Here is a 21,352-nt window from a genome sequence, read left to right as displayed (position 1 = left end):
TTAGGGAGATGCAAATTGAAACAATGACAAGATACCACCACATACCTATTATAACACATAAATAAAAAAACAACAATACCAAGAGTTGATAAGAATGCAAGAAACTACAACTCTCATATACTGCTCATGGGGATGCAAAAATCACACATACTGGCAAATGATTTGGCCATTTGTTACAAAATTAACCACAAAGTTTATCATAATGATAAGGTAATCCCACCCCTGGGTATTTACTCTAGAGAAAATTGGTATTCACACTAAACTCTCCACAGAATATTTCTTGAGATTCTGTTCATAACTGCCCAAAACTGGAAGCAATCCAAATGACCATTAACAAGTCAATGGATAAACAAACTGGTAAATCCATATAATGGACTACTACTTGGCAATAATAAAGAATGAACATATCACAACATGGATAAATCTCCAGAGAACTGCTAAGTGAAAGAAGCTAGTCTTAAAAAGGTTACATACTGTATGTATGTTCCAAACTGTGGAAAATTCTTAAAGAGATGAGAATTAGACCACCTTAACCCCTCCTGAGAAACCTGTATGCAGTTCAAGAAGCAACAGTTAGAACCATACATGGAGAAATGGACTGGTTCCAAAGTGAGAAAGGAGTACATCAAGGATGTATATTGTCGTCCTGCTTATTTAATTTCTATGCAGAGTACATCTTGCCAAATGTTGGGCTGCATAAAGCACAAGCTGGAATCAAGATTGCTGGGAGAAATATCAATAACCTCAGATATGCAGATGACACCACCCTTATGGCAGAAAGCAAAGAAGACTAAAGAGCCTCTTGATGAAAATGAAAGAGGAGAGTGAAAAAGTTGGCTGAAAGCTCAACATTCAGAAAACTAAGATCATGGCATCTGGCCCCATCACTTCATGGCAAATAGATGGGGAAATAATGCAAACAGTGAGAGACTTCATTTTCTTGTGCTCCAAAACTACTGCAGATAGTGACTGCAACCATGAAATTAAAAGACACTTTCTCCTTGGAAGAAAATCTATGACAAACCTAGACAGCACATAAAGGAGCAGAGACATTACTTTGCTGACAAAGGTTTAAATAGTCAATGCTATGGTTTTTCCAGTAATCATGTATGGATGTGAGAGCTGAACCATAAAGAAGGCTGAGTGCCAAAGAATTGATGGTTTTGAACAGTCATGTGGAGAAGACTCTTCAGAGTCCCTTGGACTGCAAGGAGATCAAACCAGTCAACCCTAAAGGAAATCAACCCTGAATATTCACTGGAAGGGCTGATGCTAAAGCTGAAGTTCCAATACTTTGGCCAACTGATGTGAATAGCCAAATCATTAGAAAAGCCCCTATTGCTGGGGAAGATTGAAGGCGGGAGAAGAAGGGGACAACAGAGGATGAGATGGTTGGATGGCATCACCAACTCAATGGAAATGAGTATGAGCAAGCTCCGGGAGATAGTAAAGGATAGGGAAGCCTGGCGTGCTGCAGTCTGTGGGGTCACAGAGAGTCTGAGATGACTGAGTGACTGAACAACAACAACAACTGTATGATTCCATGAATATGACATTCTTGAAAAAAACTACAGTGATAGAAAACTGATCAGTTATTTACACAGCAAATAGAGGTTAGAAGTGAGTAGAGGGTTTAACTCAAATGGAACAGCACAAGGGAGCTTTCAGGGGAGAGGGAACTATTCTGTATCTTCATTGTGGTGGTAGTTTTGTGACTCTGTGTGTGTGTAACAACTCATAAAAATGCACACCAAAAAAGACAACTTCACTGAATGATAATTTTTATTTTTTTTTAATTTTTTATTTCAGTAAGTATTCACTGAGTGCCTATTACACGCAAGATTTTGTTTCATATAGTTGGGACACATCAAAGGATAAAACAATAGTCCCTGCCCTCACGGAGCTTACAGTCTAGCATTTACAACCATTTCACCTGGATGCAGTCACCCTGGGCAAGTCACTGGGCCTCTGTCCTCAGCCACCTGATGCAGGAGTAAGGAGGCCCAGCTCAGACATGGGTAACAGACCGGCTGTGCTGGAGATGCCAAAAGGGCGCCTACCCCCAGCCCACCATCCAGACAGTTGATAGGACTGGAAGCTGGCTTTTAATGATAAAGTATAGGAGGAGGGGGCACAGGGACTGGAGCCAGCAGTCTGCTAGGCTGCTGCCTCAGGGCCTGGGCTGGCTACATGATCTGCTGCTGCTGCTGCTTCTTGTTGGCCGCCTTGCCGGCAAGGTCCTTGGCCTTCTCTGTAGCTGCCACTGCCATCTCCTCGGCCTTCTCCTTGGCTTCCTTGGCTGTTTCAACAAGGGTTTTGGGAGGGGCCTCACCTTGCAGCTTGGCCAAGATGTATTCAAAACCCTTCATAGTCATGGTCATGTTACTTTTGAACCATGCAAGACCAAATTCCTAGACGGCTCTGGAGATGCCAAATAAGCTAGAGGAGACCCAGGTTTCCTGGCAGATTTCAGCCCAGCTGCTGTTATCAGAGTTCACACAGTAAACACATCATTCCTCCACCACCATCAGCTGGGTGTGGTTGATGTTCCAGGTGAAGGTGGCCATGGTCTGGTTTCCTGGGTCCACAATAGAATCTTCCAGGAAGTACACTGAATGAGCAACACTGGCAGGAAACAGTCGCTCAGCCCAGCAGGGCATCCTGTTCGTCTTGGTCAGGAGCTTCTGGTCAGAGGTCACCTCTCGGTGCACTATGTCTTCCATCAAGGCATGTTTGCTACAGGGATTTGGGTACCGCTGCCAGAAGGCAGCAAACACTTGGTCCCAGGAACTCCAGAGCATGCTCTGGCCCAGGAAATACTCCACCATTGTCCCGGCCAGGGCGGGCTCAGTGCCGGGGCAGCATCAGGGGTGTGGAGCCCCAGGGGCATGCAGAGGCCAGGCTGGAGCTCAACACTCGGCCGCCAGGCTAGCGGCAACTCAGTTGCTATAGCGCTGAACCCAACCAGCCACCACCACCGCTGCCATGAGGGCTAACTTTTAAAATAGAATGAAGAACTAATCCCGATTTAAGGAGGTTAAATGATAAATTTTATGTTATACATTTTATCTCAATTTAAAAAATCAATGCATCAATCAATCTTAGTTCAGTCACTGACCCCAGGCAACTTGACTTCATTTTATCTGTATATAAAATGTGAATAATAAAACTGCCTACCTCATAAGCTTATCATGAGAATTATATATAAACTTTGTATAACATGTTTGCCATATGACAAGGGTTCAATAAATGTTATTTACTAATTTTACCCTGTAGATAATTTCTCCCTTTTGAATCCATCCTAAACACATCCTTGAGAATATTTTTATTAATATATATGCGCCTTCATTTTTTCCTATCCCTCCACAATGTGCTGTCTAGTCAGCAAACAGGTGGACCCCCAGGAGAGACCCAAATTCCTATTAACGAGTCCTTCAATCAATTTCCAGCCATGGCCCATAACGAACAAGGATCTGCCCCATCCCCAGGGCATCATGCTTACACTAAGTCTCCTTTTCTGGAGACACAGTCTTTTACACCAGGCAGTCCTGCCATCACCCCTGTATCCCAGGTATATTCCCCTCTCTAAGAAAGTTACTTTACCACTGATGTTTCACTATAACCTTAACAGAGGGGGATTCTAGATTCACCAGTGGAGAATAATAAGAGCGAAACAGTGAAACGAATAGAAAGGTAGGATATTAGACATATTTTCCCAACTTCACAGTTGGTCAAGGGCCAACTATTTTCTTTAACAATCCTCTCCCCCAAATTGAGACATGAAATTTATCCCAGTCCACCTTATCATCTAGGAAAATCTTTGGAAAAAAGTGAAAACACTGGGTCTAGCTACTGGCTTTGATTTTGGATGCAACATTTGTGCAGGCCACAGCTCCGACAAATCTGTTCTATGCAACAATTATTGTTTCCTCTGTTCATCATTATCCTGCACTCTGCCTCACTTGCAAAAACATGTTTCAGGTGCTATTTGCTCCATAATGTTCCACTGAGAAACAAAGCATGCATCATGCCCCCAACAGTAGCTCCCAGAGCATACAGTTGCCAGCATCAGAACCCATCATAAAGAAGAGCAAGAAATTTCCATCTCCCGCCCCCTCATGATCAAACTGGGGCTTCAGCCCACACAGATCTGTCACTCTGAGAAGGCTCCCCAGTCACAGCATCATCTTTGCCAAGGAAGAACAGAGAAAATTGCATCTCAGAGCTACACAAAGTTAACTTTTCTATTCTAGCCTGTATTTTAGCAGCACTGTCTTCTTAGAACAATTATCTCAAAAGTAAAAACTCAGTTTTCACCTAAAGTGGAAAACTGACTTGGGAGAGGAGTGTCCTGGACTAAGTTCATACCAGATCCTAAAATCATATTGCAAAAGAACCAAACCGTAGAATAGTGGAACACAGAATGTAAGATTTGGCATAATCAAAAAAAGGTGGGGGGAAGGAGGGGGGAAAGAAACAAAACCTCCTTTGACAGGCCCCCTCCTAACTTGTCACCTGAAATGAAGAGAAATATTCCTTGAAAAAGAATTAATTACGGGGTTTCTATCATGCCATTCTGCTATCCCAAAATAGTAGCACTAACACTGATTCACAAACACACGCTGCCATCTAAACCTCAACCCATGCTCTCAGCATCGGTTCAAAGGTCCTCCCTTTCAGGAAGCTTCTTTAAGTAGACTGACCCGTATCTCATTCTCTGTCCCAATCTCCCTAGCATAAGTTTGTAAGTGCGTTGTGTGCTGCTCAGTACTGGTGGGAAAAAAATGTAAGGTTTCCCTTCCCAATTAGATGGTAGGCTCAAGAGCAAGGAGTTTGTTTATAACATCCCTGTTGGTAGGTGTTTCTCAAATACTTGCTGCTCAACTATAAAACACTGAAGTGCTAAGGAAGCTTAAGCAAGCCTGGCTCCCACTGGGTCCACAGGACTCACACACAGAGGGCCATTCATGATACCATTTCAGTGTTGAAAAGAAGGTACCTACCGACAATCCATACAATCCAGAAAGCTGTTTGTTGCTACTATATTAATGAAAAATTGTCCCAAATGCTTAATACCAAACATTTAAGTATGGAGATTCATGTACTCACAGGGAGATAGAGGCTCAGGCAATGCAGCCCATTGAAACCCTTAAAGGAGATCTGTGTTGGAGGAGGCAGGATGTGGGTTGGAAATCTTGCCTCACTTATTATGCCTTCTTTCACTGCTCATATCCACAAATGTAACATTTTGCAAGTAACAGAGTTCAAAGGCCAATATTTCCTCAGGTCCAACAGACTGAAAGTGGGTGTTGCTCTATGTTCTTGGGAAGAAAAAGTTCCAGAGCCACAAATTCATCTGCAAGTCTTGTGTCAATGCCAAGACTGTAGTACAAGGATGACAGGAACAGGGGAAGGCGCCTGGACAGGGAAAGCCAAAACAAGAGATGTATATATACACGGCAAAGTATAGGTATGAGCAAGGCAGGTAAACCAAAAGCAGGAGGTCACAGTGGACGAGGGTAGAAGTCGGACAGGTCATGAGGAGTCTGGAAACACATGGGTACCAGAGAACAAAGCAAGAATTGACTTGACCAATTAAAGTAAATACAATGGATGTGGAGGCAGAGTCCCAGTTATGCCACTTACTAGATCTGTGATGCTTGACAGGTTGCATCTCCAACGGCCTAAACTCCTTTATCTATGAAACAGGGACAGTTAAACCTACTCAACTGCCTACCTCATATGCAGTAACAGGGAACAAAGGAGATAAAGCACATCTGAACATGCCTGCTAAATTCCAAATCACTGTTCAAATGTAAGTGACTGCTGTGATGAGATCATTTTGTGGACAAGGAGAAGTATGTGGCACTACTGGACTGGTAAGCCCAGTAGTGAGTCCAGAACTTGCATCATAGACCACAGAAATGCAAAAACAGATCATAGCAGCAGAGAGAAGATTCCTAGAGTAGCAACAACAAAGAGGCCATGTAACTGACATCCTTCCACTGCAGGAAGTATCTTACATAAGCTAAGGCAGGACACAAAGAAAAGGCAAGACTTTCTCTTCCCTCTTAACAGAGTAAAATTAATATCATGCATTTGTGAGCACCTACTGTGGGCCCATATGGGATTGCAGGAGGAAGGGGAGGAGACCCATGAGGGAATGGGCTGACTCCTGCTCCTTGCCTCAGTGAGTGGCACTAACACCCACCCAGTGGTCCAAACCGGAAACCTGAGAGTCAACTCTAGACTTCTCCTCCCTGCCTCTGGCCCTTCTCATCTGATCAGTCACTAAGTCCTATCGATTTTGCTCCCAAACACCTCTAAAATCTGTGCTTTCTCTCAATTTCTATTGCCATGGTACTCACTCCCTCAGTCCTCCAGTATCTTAACCTCCTAATCAGCCTCCATGTCATCAGTCATCTTTTAAAATCACTAATCAGATCAACTATTTCACACAAAATTCTACAATGGCTAACCACCACTGCATGTAACCTGAAGTTCAATGGATAATACAAGACAATATAATAAGCACATGCTAAATGGTATGTTGCAGACAACAGGCACCGAAGGAGATGAAAAAAAAAAGCAACACAGGTTCCCTTACTGGGGAAGAATACAAGGAGAGGAGGAGACTTACACTGAGTCTCAAAGAACTGACAGAATTGGAAAAGTTGGAAGTATGTAAGTATGTCTACATCTGAGGATATGTGTGGGGGTGGGGGGTGGGAGAATCACAGAGATTTTTAAGAAGGAGAATTAAACCTCAGGAACACAATGAGCTTCCTAAGATTCAGGGGGATAATGTCAGCCCCCATGCAGCACCAAATAAGCACATTTCCAGTTAATAAGGTGGCTTGCTCTTTGCTTTCTGAAAATGGAGAAATTAAATTATCTGCTTTGAAAAGGCTGCCTCAGAAGCACTTGGCAAACAGATTGAATATGGAGCCACCATCCTGGCAGAAGATAAATCAGACACAGAATGGCTCTGACAAAGCTCAGAACATGCGATGAAAACTGAGAGAGACAGGACCTGGATTCCAGCCATATCCAGTGTGTCAAGGTCTCTGAGGGGCAGCTGCAAGAAGGAAGCTAAATCAAAGATGAAGAAGCAGTATTTTAAAGAGACTATCATCTACAGAAACAGCGCCACTTCCAAAAAAATAGTAGCAATGGGATGCATTTTAAAAAAGCACTTTAATATGGAAGTGAGACAAACAGCAGGCAGACGCACAGAGGCTGACACAGTTGTTGCTCTGTTTTAAAAACTGGGAAGCTTTTGGAGAACCCAGCCATTCCAATTCTCGGTACTGCGACTCCCACATGATACTAATATGTTTAGCTGAGAGTTGAGAAGTTCATAAAATCAACCTCATTTTTTGCCAATTTCTATGATATCAAATACTCAGCTTTTATTAGCGGTCGGTTTGTTGTTTTTTTGGCTGAGCGACACAGCCATCATACAGGATCTTAGTTTCCCCTCCAGGGATAGAACTTGCGCCCCCTGCAGCGGAAGCACAGAATCTCAACCACTAGACCAGCCAGGACGTCCCTTTATTGGTGGTTTTTATTGACATAACTAATTGTGGTCATATCATGTTATCTGTCAAGTCAAATTCACCTTTTGGAGACTGTTTTCTGTCTCTGTATAGTAAACACAAAATATTCCTAGTTCATGATGTTGACATGGGAGAGAACAGCCTTGGTGCCCTGGTCAGAGAAAGAATCTGGGCCTGAGTGGAATACACCAAAAGGAGGGATTTAGGACTTGTATAGCATTGAAGATTCTGCCTAGGACTTCTGGAGAATAGATATATAACGGATCATAATGAGAGGTGATAGGGATAGATGAAAAGACCTAAATGATGAGATATAGACGATGACGGAGACAAACCGCAATTGCATTCCACTCTAATTAAAGATAGAGCAAACAGCACACAGTTGCATCTTAGCTAGATTGTGAACCTGAACTGAACTTCCTGCCTGCAGATGTGTGGGTGTTCAAGCTAGAGAGGCTCATAGAACATGTAGCTCTCGACACAGCACAGATGTATCTAAGCACAAACACCTTCTCCCCCGCTCAGGATATACTCTGAACCATATCATTATTCTATCAAACTTAATACTGACAGCCAGATTTGGATCTCCCAGTATCTCAAAAAGAGTTGCAGTTTTTTTTTCTTAAATAAAGCACCAAAAATAAATGCAGGACCTGACTTGCAATAATTCATGGCCCCAGGCTCTACCATCCTGATCTGAACGAGCACAGGTGTGAGACAGTTCTGTACTTCCTCTATTCTGTTCTCCTGTTTGGCTAAGTTTGGGTCCACTGAAGGGAGAAAGTAGGTGCCTTTACACCCTGGACAAGTTGATCAAATCCACTGCTGTCATTTCCAGAGTTAATCTACCTCATAGCAGGAAGTATCTAGGGCTTCCTAGGTGACTCAGAGGTAAAGAATCTGCCTGCAATGCAGGAGGCATAATGAGATACGGGTTTGATCCCTGTGTTGGAAAGGTCCCCTGGAGGAGGGCATGGCAACCCACTCCAGTATTCTTGTCTGAAGGATCCCATGGACATAGGAGCCCAGCAGGCTACAGTCCATGGGGTCACAAAGAGCCAGACAAGACTGAGCACACACACGGGGAGTATCTGCAGAAGCTTCCTCACTTGGCAATATTGGGTTAGTTATTTCAGACTGAAAGCTCAGCCCAAATGTCACTTTCCCCAGGAAAGCCTCCCAGACTAGATAACCCATTAAATATGAATTCTTTAACACCCTGTCACTCTTCTTTCTCACTCAACTCAATTGCTATTAATTATCTAAAGTGAAAAAAGTGATAGTCACTCAGTCGTGTCTGACTCTGCTACCCCATAAACTGTAGTAGCTTGCCAGGCTCTTCTGTCCATGGAATTCTCCAGGCAAGAATACTAGAGTATGTTGCCATTCCCTTCTCCAGGGGATCTTCCTGACTCAGGGATGGAACCCAGCTCTCCTACATTGCAGGCAGATTCTTTAGCATCTGAGCCACCATATTAATTATCTAAGTGTTGTCCAATAGAACTTCTGATGAGAATGGAAATAAATGTTCCATATCTGTGCTGCCCAGTACAGTGGTCATTAGCATGTGGCTATTGAGTCCTTGAACTGTTAATGTAACTGAGAGACTGAGTTAACTCTTTGACTTTAAATAATTTAAACTTAAATTGCTATACATAGCTTGGCTATCATTGCAGACAGCACCAGCAATTGCATTCTGTGTTTTAAGAGGGCAAGAGTTATTCTGGTGTTTTTGTAACACTGTATCCCCAGGACGCACACAGTAAGCATTCGATGAATACATAATTGCTCGATCAGTTAATCAGTCTACTATTATTTATTTATTTAGCCCACCAATATTAACTCTCTTGGAAACTATTTCACAAATGATTCCACAAGGTGATCATTTGATATTCAGGCTGAGGTAGGAGAGTGTAAGCAATGAAGGTCATGGGGAAGGGAGCAGGAAGGAGGAGAAGGCAGCTACCTGAGTCCACATTCTGGTTCAGATACTCAGTAGCTATATGACCTTGGGAAAGTCATTTAACCTCATTGAGCCTCAGCTTCCTCCTCTGTATAATCTGGACAATAATATCTATCTATCTAGGGTTGTTGTGATGGTGAAATAAAATAATGCATACAAAGCACTATAAATGTAAGTGGTATCTATTATAACTATTTCTATTTATTGAAAGAATAGGATTAGCCAGACAAGGACAGCATAACCCAAGAGACCAAATTTTATACAAAAAGCACAGTCTCTAGTATCTCTCCTGAGAAATTCCTTTGTTTTCTCTATTTTCAACCAAATTCAAACAGGATCCTATATGCCACCCTCCTACTTCCTCTTCTTCATGGGGATAACGACTTAGCCAATTCCTAGCCACTAAATTCATGATTCAATAGCATCTTATACAGTGACATTTTTTCACTAATACAGGCTTCCTAAAACCACACAATCTCCTCTATATCAGCCACTGTGGTATTACAGCCTGCTCTGAGTATTTATCATGATAATGGGTGCTTCTGTCTTTGGTCCTGCCATCCCTACCAATACAGACACTGGAAGAGATGGCAGCATTTCAACCCATGATGCTCAGTGTGAGAAACAGCCTTCACAGTTTGGAATTGATAGCTATGGCTCAGGACAGGCGACTTCTGTCTGAACATCCCATATACAGCTTCTCATAAACAAGGGCAAAAGTTGCCATACAATTCATTAACATTGCAAGGACCATCGAGTCTTCCTGTTTCAGGACAAAGTTGAAAATATTTTTAAAAATTGGAAAATGGAATTTGAAGCAAATCAATCCTACTTTTAAAACATTTGGAACCTCATGTATCTAAAATTCAGTCACTCTCCAGTACACAAATAAATAAAATACACATAACTTATCAACTTCAGGGGCAGGACAATAAAAAAGAAAAACAGGATCTATATGTTAATGAGGTCCTGTCTTAATTAAGCAAAGCATACTATAGCTTCCAGTTTTACTTTTCAAGTGGAATAAGGAGAGGTCACAGAACATGTTTGTCTATGCTTAAAAAGCCTTTGGAAGCAATTCGATCTGAGCTTCTTTTTTTTTTTTTTTTTTTTTCATGATCAAAACCTTTTATTTAGGGGGAGGGGGATAAGATTTAAAAGTGCTTTCAATCAGAAAATACGGATTAGCTAGCTTGCATATTCTACTGAAGGGTGTCAAAAAAGACAAATGCATTTAAAATAATTTTTAAGTCTAATAAATATGAGGTTTATGGGCTCTTAACTAACATATGAAGTAGATACAAAGTTTCTTCATCTTCATTACAAACTTTTAAGCTATTTTAATAAAATGGCTGTAGACCTCACTGTACTTCTGTTTATCTGTGCATTAATAAAAACCTGTTAAAACTGCTTGTTTAATACTTCTGAAAAAGTCTAGTCAAATAAGATCGCTAAAACTACCAGAGAAGCCTTGAAATACTGACTGAAAATTCATTTTAAAGTTGATTTAGCCTCTTTCGGAATCTGGCATTTAAATCAATATCTTCACCAACTTTAACTCTGAAAATATAAAAATTTTAGCCAATAATGGTTATAGTTAAACAGTATTGATATTATGTGAAAAAATAAAAATAGAAAATAGATCATCAATCATGCATTTCACAATTTCATGAAGTAAGGTAAGTATAACTCATAAATATTGTTATGTCTTTGCAGGTTTTCTCAGCTTACATCAGGCCTCAGCTGAAAGCTTATCTACCAAACACATCGGCACTCATGTAAACTAAGGACAGGAGTGGGTGACTTTGCACGTTGCCGCCCAGTGTTTGGCTTCAGGTGCCTCTCTCTTATGAAACTGTTCTAGGTATAACTCCTTGAACAGCATGAGAAAAGAGTGGATAGAACAGAACACCTGTTGGGCTAACAAGAATATGTTAGTGTATAAAAAGTTTTTCAGCTGAATAATTGTTCTCACTGTGGTTCTGCTATGTGCAACATATAAACTGTACAACCATTTTTCCTGTTTGTCTATTTGTGGAAAGAATTAGGCTCAATAAAATGTAAAATATACATTAGTTTGCTTTAAATGCAAAGATTAAAGTTTTTCTTACTTCGTTTTTGGCTCAACTGTAACATAACCCCAGAAGTCTCTGCTTTAATAATACAATATGAAAAGTTCACATATGTACATGGGTACATTCTTTCATTAAAATTTTTCATTAAATCTATCTCAATGTATCTTTACAACTGATCTTTACAACAAAAGTCAAAATCGACAAAGTAGAAATGATTCCATTTTACAGCACTTTAGGTTATCTGAAGTTTTCCTTCACGGCTTAAAGGGCATCATTGAAACGTTGCTTTCCATAGTCTGCAGGATCCATCTGAAGTTCTCGTTCTTCATCATTTTGCTTCAATTTATGGAAATCACCAGCTCGATCCTTGGTAGCCTGCTTTAGAACTTCTGCTTGAATTCTGGGTTCACTCTCCAAGTTAGGGCCTGGAATTAAACGCTGAAGAGGATTGGAAGGGTTCTGTTTCGAAGTTCTAGAGTTTCCATTGTGGTTTATATGAGAATCTGGAACCATATTTGGGGAGAGAGGTTTTCCAGTTGGAAGATGGGAGATTACTTGATGACTTTCATATTGAGAAAAGGAAACAGGGGGTTTCTTTAAAGCAACAGGAACATCTTCAGCTTTTGCAAGGTCATTCTCTTCTATTCCAGGCATGCCTGCATCACCATCTCGTTTGATTTGTTCTTTTCCGCGTGGGATATGATGGCTTGAGGGCTCTTCACTCTTGCCTGCACCATTCTCAGCAACTTCTGGAATGTTTTTAGGCACTGCATGATTGTCCGTATCCAATTCGTTTCCACCTTTTGATTCAGACTTGTGGGCCTCTTGCTTTTGTTCCTGTAAAAATTGGTCTGCTAACTTTTTAATATTTTCTTCATGCTGAGCTCTTAACTCCTTGATCTGTTGTCCACACTGAAAACTCTCCTGCTGCAGCCTCCTCACAAGGCGCGTGCTGTTCTTCCTGTGGTCCTGCAGCTGGTCCTCCTGTCGGAGAAACTCCTGACGGAGCTCAGCAAGTTGCTCCTTTAAATGATGTATGTCTGCCATCTGATATGATATGTTGTTCTGCAGTTTAACCTTGTCATCTTCGCATCTCTTCCCCAGGCCCTCCCGGGCCTGCAGCCGGCTGCTAAGGCAGCCGTAATCGGCCTCCTTCTGGTCAATCTGTTTCTTGTGCGAGTCCACCAAGAGCAGGAGGTCCGAATTGCGCTTCTCCAGGCGCCCGCGGGCCACCTCGGTGCGCTGGACCTGGCCCTGCAGCTCCGCCACCTCCTCCTGCAGCAGGACGTGGCGTGAGGAGATGCTCCAGTAATTGAAGGCGAGCACCGCGATCACCACCAGCAGGACCGCCAGAACCAGGGAGGGCAGGCGGCCGGCCCGCCGGTTCGCCCCGAAGCCCACCATGGGGCCGAAGCAGGCCGCGCCCCGAGCCTCGGAGCCGACACCTGCGGGCAGACGCTCAGGCCGCGGCTGAGGAGTTGCCCGGGGGACGCGGCCCCAGGGCCGGCCGACGCGGGAAGCCCTGAGCTTCTTTTTTATAGATAAGGAACTGAAATGCAGAGAGGGAACATGACTTTTCCAAGGGCACATAAAACTGTTAAGACTCAGACCTGAATTTACATACTGGATTTTCCTTTTACTAGGTGAAGTTATTTGACCTCTCCAATCCTTATTTTTCTAAGAATATGGGATGAATAATGATCCTCCACCTTACATGTTTACCATGAGGACTACATAAGAAAACATATAAAACACCTACTTTGTGCTGGACATATAAGACAAGTTGAGTAAACTTAGTTTTCTTCTCTTGACCATGTGTTATAGTGTTCTTTTTATTTAGCTATATCTTCATTTGCTTCATGGCAATAACAGCAACAATTGTATCTTTGCGAAAAGAGATGGGGACAAAGTTGGTCACCAGAATTTCTTTCAAGAATAACACTGTCTTGGATTGGAAGACTGCCTTAGTAGGTGTTTAAGGCAAAAAGATAGAAAGTGACCCTCCCCACCACTCCCCCAACCTCTTCCTCCTTCAAAAAAACAACTAGGATAAGCAGGCGGCACCAAGTCAGGATGGGCACATTGTTGCTATGAATGGAATGGGGAAGGAATTTTGTTGTTATCTTAGAATATGAGAGAACATGAAAGAAATTGGTCAGCTAGAAAGAGACTTGGGTTCAGAGAACATGTTAGTGAAACTCCACAGGGTTGTGGTAGCTAATACTGTCTGTGGTACATGTTAAAGTCATTTGCATTGCTGTAACGTAAATTATTCTCCATAGCCTCTATAAAATTTCAGTAAATTCTACACTGGTAATACTTTATATATGTGGATTATTTGGAGGAAACTTGAATTTTTAGGGATGCAGGGAAAGGTTTTGGACTTCCATAGTCCATGAAATCGGCAAGGATTCATGCTAATTACAACTAGGACTGACTCTGAGGTTGTACCTAACTTTTGAGGCATGAACATCTCAAGCATCATAGGACATTTATCAAATCCATGCCTCCTAGGTGTCCTGTTCCTAATCTAGCTTCCATCGAGATGGGATTCAAGCTCTGAGGACTAAGGGCAACTATATTAGAGGTAGGTAGTCAAAAGGCATAGAACTGAAAGCCAAAGTTTCTTAAGTGCCCCTAAGGAAATGCGCAAAGTGTTATTTCCAAGTATCAGGCACTATCCCCAGAGGAGGAAGAAGGGGAGCAGTGGCCAAACGTCAAATCCAGCTTCAATGACCTTTTTAAAGAACCAATTCCAGGAGGAGCCAAGATGGCGGAGGAGTAGGACGGGGAGACCACTTTCTCTCCTACAAATTCATCAAAAGAATAACTGAACACAGAGCAAACTTCACGAAACAACTTCTGATCGCTAGCTGAGGTCATCAGGCGCCCAGAAAAGCAGCCCATTGTCTTCGAAAGGAGGTAGGACAAAATATAAAAGATAAAAAGTGAGACAAAAGAGCTAAGGACGGAGATCCGTCCCGGGAACTCTTAGGCGGCATTGCTTGGGGTAGGGTCCGGGCCTGAGTGCCCTGAGGACAATCGGAGGGAGCTTCTGTGAGTTGCCAACTTGAACTGTGGGAGACCAAAAGAGAGAGAGTAAATTAACCGGCCCGAACACACTGCCGGCTGCTCGCAGAACAAAGAGACCGAGAGGGTCCAGAGAGGAGCTCGCAGGCTGCGGACCGGCCCAGCCCCGCCGGAGGCAGGAGGCAGGGGGGAGGGGAAGGTCGCGGAGAGACACAGGGCACAGGCACCCGACCGGCGCGGGCGGGGACTGGGGCTGGGGACGCGGAGGGCAGAAGGCGCAGGCACCCGACTGGCGCCAGCGGAAACTGAGACTGGGTCCGTGGAAGGGAGCGGGCGCGCCACACCTGGGGAGAGTGCGCCCACCAAGCCCCTGGCTGCCTGGACCGCTCTGACGGGGAAGGCACAGAGAGAAGGCACAGCTTTTCGCTCCGCGCTTTTGTGGAATACCCGAGGGCTGGAACCTCACGCCTCGCGGGGCGCGCTCCATATAGAATAGCCGGGAGCCTGAGCAGCGCAGATGGAGAAAGCGGCGTCAGCCCCTCTCGGCAGCGCCAGTCCGTCCCCGCGGTGCAAGCCCGCCCTCACAGCGCCAGCCCCTCCCCGCAGCGCCAGCCCATCCCCGGCAGCGCCAGCCCCTCCCAGCAGCGCGACGGAACTAGCTACCTGAGTAAGAGTCCACCTCCGCCCGCCTGTGTCAGGGGGAAATGAGGCTCTGAAGAGACCGGCAAACAGAAGCCAAATAAACAAAGGGAACCGCTTCAGAAGGGACTGGTGCAACAGATTAAAATCCCTCTAGGAAACATTGACTACACCGGAAGGGGCCTGTAGATAGCGAGAAGCGTAAGCTGGAACGAGGAGCTATCTGAAACTGAGCCGAACCCACACTGACCGCAACAGCTCCAGAGAAACTCCTAGATATAATTTTACTTTTTTCTCTTTTTTCTTTTTTTTCTTTTTTTTTATTTTTTATTTTTTATTTTTTCTCTTTTATTTTCCTTTAAAATCCCCTATTACGCCCCCATTACTCCTTAACTTTCATTTCCATAGACTTTTACGATTTTTTAATTAGGGGGGAAAAAAAATTTTTTTTTTCTTTCTTTTTTTTTTTCTTTTTCTTTTTTTTTTTCTTTTTTCTTCTTTTTTTTCTTTCCTTTTTCTCTTCTATTTTCTATTTTTCTTTTTCTCTTATTTCTTTTAAAGTCCTCTAGTACTCCTCTACTACTCCTTAATTTTCATTTTCAATACACTATAACCTTACAAAAAAAAAAGAAGAGAAGCCCTATTTTTAAACCGAAGATTATTCTCTCCCAATCTTGACTCTCTGTTTTCTACCTCAGAACACCTCTATTTCCTCCTTTCCCCTTCTCTTCCCAATCCAATTCTGTGAATCCTTGTAGGTGACTGGGCTACGGAGAACACTCTGGGAACAGACAGCTGCGTAGATCTGTCTCTCTCCTCTTGAGTCCCCCTTTTTCTCCTCCTGTTCATCTCTATCTCCCTCCTCCCTCTCCTCTTCTTCATGTAACCCTGTGAACCTCTCTGGGTGTCCCTAACGGGGGAGAATCTTTTCGCCATTAACCTAAAAGTTTTCTTATCAGGGCTGTATAGTTGGAGAAGTCCTGAGACTACAGGAAGAATAAAACTGAAATCCAGAGGCAGGAGACTTAAGCCCAAAACCTGAGAACACCAGAAAACTCCTGACTACATGGAACTTTAAGTAATAAGTGACTGTCCAAAAGCCTTCATACCTACACTGAAACCAACCACCACCCAAGAGCCAATAAGTTTTAGAGCAAGACATACCACGCAAATTCTCCAGCAACGCAGGAACATAGCCCTGAACGTCAACATACAGGCTGCCCAAGGTCACACCTAACACATAGACCCATCTCAAAACTCATTACTGGGCACTCCATTGCTCTCCAAAGAGAAGAAATCAAGTTCCACGCACCAGAACACTGACACACGCTTCCCTAACCGGGAAACCTTGACAAGCCAATCGTCTAACCCCACCCACTGGGTTAATCCTCCACAACAAAAGGGAACCACAGACCTCCAGAATACAGAAAGCCCACTCCAGATTCAGCAATCTAAACAAGATGAAAAGGCAAAGAAATACCCAACAGGTAAAGGAACATGAAAAATGCCCACCAAGTCAAACAAAAGAGGAGGAGATAGGGAATCTACCTGAAAAAGAATTTAGAATAATGATAATAAAAATGATCCACAATCTTGAAAACAAAATGGAGTTACAGATAAATAGCCTGGAAACAAAGATTGAAAAGATTCAAGAACTGTTTAATAAAGACCTAGAAGAAATAAAAAAGCGTCAATTAAAAATGAATAATGCAATGAGTGAGATCAAAAACACTTTGGAGGGAACCAAGAGTAGAATAACGGAGGCAGAAGATAGGATAAGTGAGGTAGAAGATAAAATGGTGGAAATAAATGAAGCAGAGAGGAAAAAAGAAAAAAGGATCAAAAGAAATGAGGACAACCTCAGGGACCTCTGGGACACTGTGAAACGCCCCAACATCCGAATCATAGGAGTTCCAGAAGAAGAAGACAAAAAGAAAGGCCATGAGAAAATACTCGAGGAGATAATAGCTGAAAACTTCCCTAAAATGGGGAAGGAAATAGCCACCCAAGTCCAAGAAACCCAGAGAGTCCCAAACAGGATAAACCCAAGGCGAAACACCCCAAGACACATATTAATCAAATTAACAAAGATCAAACACAAAGAACAAATATTAAAAGCAGCAAGGGAGAAACAACAAATAACACACAAAGGGATTCCCATAAGGATAACAGCTGATCTATCAATAGAAACCCTCCAGGCCAGAAGGGAATGGCAGGACGTCCTGAAAGTAATGAAAGAGAATAACCTACAACCTAGATTACTGTATCCAGCAAGGATCTCATTCAGATATGAAGGAGAATTCAAAAGCTTTACAGATAAGCAAAAGCTGAGAGAATTCAGCACCACCAAACCAGCTCTTCAACAAATGCTAAAGGATCTTCTCTAGACAGGAAATGCAGAAAGGCTGTATAAACGTGAACCCAAAACAACAAAGTAAATGGCAACGGGACCACACCTATCAATAATTACCCTAAATGTAAATGGGTTGAATGCCCCAACCAAAAGACAAAGATTGGCTGAATGGATACAAAAACAAGACCCCTATATATGCTGTCTACAAGAGACCCACCTCGAAACAAGAGACACATACAGACTGAAAGTGAAGGGCTGGAAAAAAATATTTCATGCAAATGGAGACCAAAAGAAAGCAGGAGTCGCAATACTCATATCAGATAAAATAGACTTTCAAATAAAGGATGTGAAAAGAGACAAAGAAGGACACTACATAATGATCAAAGGATCAATCAAAGAAGAAGATATAACAATTATAAATATATATGCACCCAACATAGGAGCACCGCAATATGTGCGGCAAACACTAACGAGTATGAAAGAGGAAATTAATAGTAACACAATAATAGTGGGAGACTTTAATACCCCACTCACAACTATGGATAGATCAACTAAACAGAAAATTAACAAGGAAACACAAACTTTAAATGACACAATGGACCAGCTAGACCTAATTGATATCTATAGGACATTTCACCCCAAAACAATCAACTTCACCTTTTTCTCAAGTGCACACGGAACATTCTCCAGAATAGATCACATCCTGGGCCATAAATCTGGTCTTGGAAAATTCAAAAAAATTGAAATCATTCCAGTCATCTTTTCTGACCATAGTGCAGTAAGATTAGATCTCAATTACAGGAAAAAAATTGTTAAAACTTCAAACATATGGAGGCTAAATAACACGCTTCTGAATAACCAACAAATCATAGAAGAAATCAAAAAAGAAATCAAAATATGTACAGAAATGAATGAAAATGAAAACACAACAAGCCAAAACCTATGGGACACTGTAAAAGCAGTGCTAAGGGGAAGGTTCATAGTATTACAGGCTTACATCAAGAAACAAGAAAAAAACCAAATAAAGAACCTAACTCTACACCTAAAGCAACTAGAGAAGGAAGAAATGAAGAACCCCAGGGTTAGCAGAAGGAAAGAAATCTTAAAAATCAGGGCAGAAATAAATGCAATAGAAACTAAAGAGACCATAGCAAAAATCAACAAAGCTAAAAGCTGGTTTTTTGAAAAAATAAACAAAATTGACAAGCCATTAGCAAGACTCATTAAGAAACAAAGAGAGAAGAACCAAATTAACAAAATTAGAAATGAAAATGGAGAGATCACAACAGACAACACTGAAATACAAAGGATCATAAGAGACTACTACCAGCAGCTCTATGCCAATAAAATGGACAACTTGGATGAAATGGACAAATTCTTAGAAAAGTATAACTTTCCAAAACTGAACCAGGAAGAAATAGAAGATCTTAACAGACCCATCACAAGCAAGGAAATCGAAATTGTAATCAAAAATCTTCCAGCAAACAAAAGCCCAGGGCCAGATGGCTTCACAGCTGAATTCTACCAAAAATTTAGAGAAGAGCTAACACCTATCTTACTCAAACTCTTCCAGAAAATTGCAGATGAAGGTAAGCTTCCAAACTCATTCTATGAGGCCACCATCACCCTAATTCCAAAACCTGACAAAGATGCCACAAAAAAAGAAAACTACAGGCCAATATCACTGATGAACATAGATGCAAAAATCCTTAACAAAATTCTAGCAAACAGAATCCAACAACATATTAAAAAAATCATACACCATGACCAAGTGGGCTTTATCCCAGGAATGCAAGGATTCTTCAATATCCGCAAATCAATCAATGTAATACACCACATTAACAAATTGAAAGATAAAAACCATATGATTATCTCAATAGATGCAGAGAAAGCCTTTGACAAAATTCAACACTCATTTATGATTAAAACTCTCCAAAAAGCAGGAATAGAAGGAACATACCTCAACATAATAAAAGCTATATATGACAAACCCACAGCAAGCATCACCCTCAATGGTGAAAAATTGAAGGCATTTCCCCTGAAATCAGGAACAAGACAAGGGTGCCCACTCTCACCACTACTATTCAACATAGTGTTGGAAGTTCTGGCCACAGCAATCAGAGTAGAAAAAGAAGTAAAAGGAATCCAGATAGGAAAAGAACAAGTAAAACTCTCACTGTTTGCAGATGACATGATCCTCTACATAGAAAACCCTAAAGACTCTACCAGAAAATTACTAGAGCTAATCAATGAATATAGTAAAGTTGCAGGATATAAAATTAACACACAGAAATCCCTTGCATTCCTATATACTAACAATGAAAAAACAGAAAGAGAAATTAAGGAAACAATACCATTCACCATTGCAACAAAAAGAATAAAATACTTAGGAGTATATCTACCCAAAGAAACAAAAGACCTATACATAGAAAACTATAAAACACTGATGAAAGAAATCAAAGAGGACACAAACAGATGGAGAAACATACCGTGTTCATGGATTGGAAGAATCAATATTGTCAAAATGGCTATTCTACCCAAAGCAGTCTATAGATTCAATGCAATCCCTATCAAGCTACCAACGGGATTTTTCACAGAACTAGACCAAAGAATTTCACAATTTGTATGGAAATACAAAAAACCTCGAATAGCCAAAGTAATCTTGAGAAAGAAGAATGGAACTGGAGGAATCAACCTGCCTGACTTCAGACTCTACTACAAAGCCACAGTCATCAAGACAGTATGGTACTGGCACAAAGACAGAAATATAGATCAATGGAACAGAATAGAAAGCCCAGAGATAAATCCACGAACCTATGGACACCTTATCTTTGACAAAGGAGGCAAGGATATACAATGGAAAAAAGACAACCTCTTTAACAAGTGGTGCTGGGATAACTGGTCAACCACTTGTACAATAATGAAACTAGAACACTTTCTAACACCATACACAAAAATAAACTCAAAATGGATTAAAGATCTAAATGTAAGACCAGAAACTATAAAACTCCTAGAGGAGAACATAGGCAAAACACTCTCCGACATAAATCACAGCAAGATCCTCTATGACCCACCTCCCAGAATATTGGAAATAAAAGCAAAAATAAACAAATGGGACCTAATGAAACTTAAAAGCTTTTGCACTACAAAGGAAACTATAAGTAAGGTGAAAAGACAGCCCTCAGATTGGGAGAAAATAATAGCAAATGAAGAAACAGACAAAGGATTCATCTCAAAAATATACAAGCAACTCCTGAAGCTCAATTCCAGAAAAATAAATGACCCAATCAAAAAATGGGCCAAAGAACTAAACAGACATTTCTCCAAAGAAGACATACAGATGGCTAACAAACACATGAAAAGATGCTCAACATCACTCATTATTAGAGAAATGCAAATCAAAACCACAATTAGGTACCATTACACGCCAGTCAGGATGGCTGCTATCCAAAAGTCTACAAGCAATAAATGCTGGAGAGGGTGTGGAGAAAAGGGAACCCTCTTACACTGTTGGTGGGAATGCAAACTAGTACAGCCGCTATGGAAAACAGTGTGGAGATTTCTTAAAAAACTGGAAATAGAACTGCCATATGACCCAGCAATCCCACTTCTGGGCATACACACTGAGGAAATCAGATCTGAAAGAGACACGTGCACCCCAATGTTCATCGCAGCACTGTTTATAATAGCCAGGACATGGAAGCAACCTAGATGCCCATCAGCAGATGAATGG

General features: G+C 41.8%; 1 protein-coding gene and 2 pseudogenes across 1 annotated transcript; 1 reads left to right on the top strand and 2 right to left on the bottom strand.

The window, feature by feature from the left end:
- Positions 1–2,186: 2,186 nt before the first annotated feature.
- Positions 2,187–2,828, bottom strand: LOC122690279 (annotated as a pseudogene).
- Positions 2,829–11,644: 8,816 nt separating this feature from the next.
- Positions 11,645–13,123, bottom strand: LOC122689452 (protein GOLM2-like). Its single transcript, XM_043895862.1, has one exon. It carries the CDS (start codon positions 12,999–13,001, stop codon positions 11,859–11,861), a length of 1,143 nt encoding a protein of 380 aa, XP_043751797.1. The 5' UTR covers positions 13,002–13,123; the 3' UTR covers positions 11,645–11,858.
- Positions 13,000–21,352, top strand: part of LOC122690278 — a 32,424-nt pseudogene continuing 24,071 nt past the window's right edge.

The sequence above is a fragment of the Cervus elaphus genome, chromosome X (assembly GCF_910594005.1).
Source record: "Cervus elaphus chromosome X, mCerEla1.1, whole genome shotgun sequence".
In the NCBI taxonomy this organism is placed as follows: domain Eukaryota; kingdom Metazoa; phylum Chordata; class Mammalia; order Artiodactyla; family Cervidae; genus Cervus; species Cervus elaphus.
Note: the sequence above shows the minus strand (reverse complement) of the source record. Positions and strands in the feature narration are given on the sequence as shown.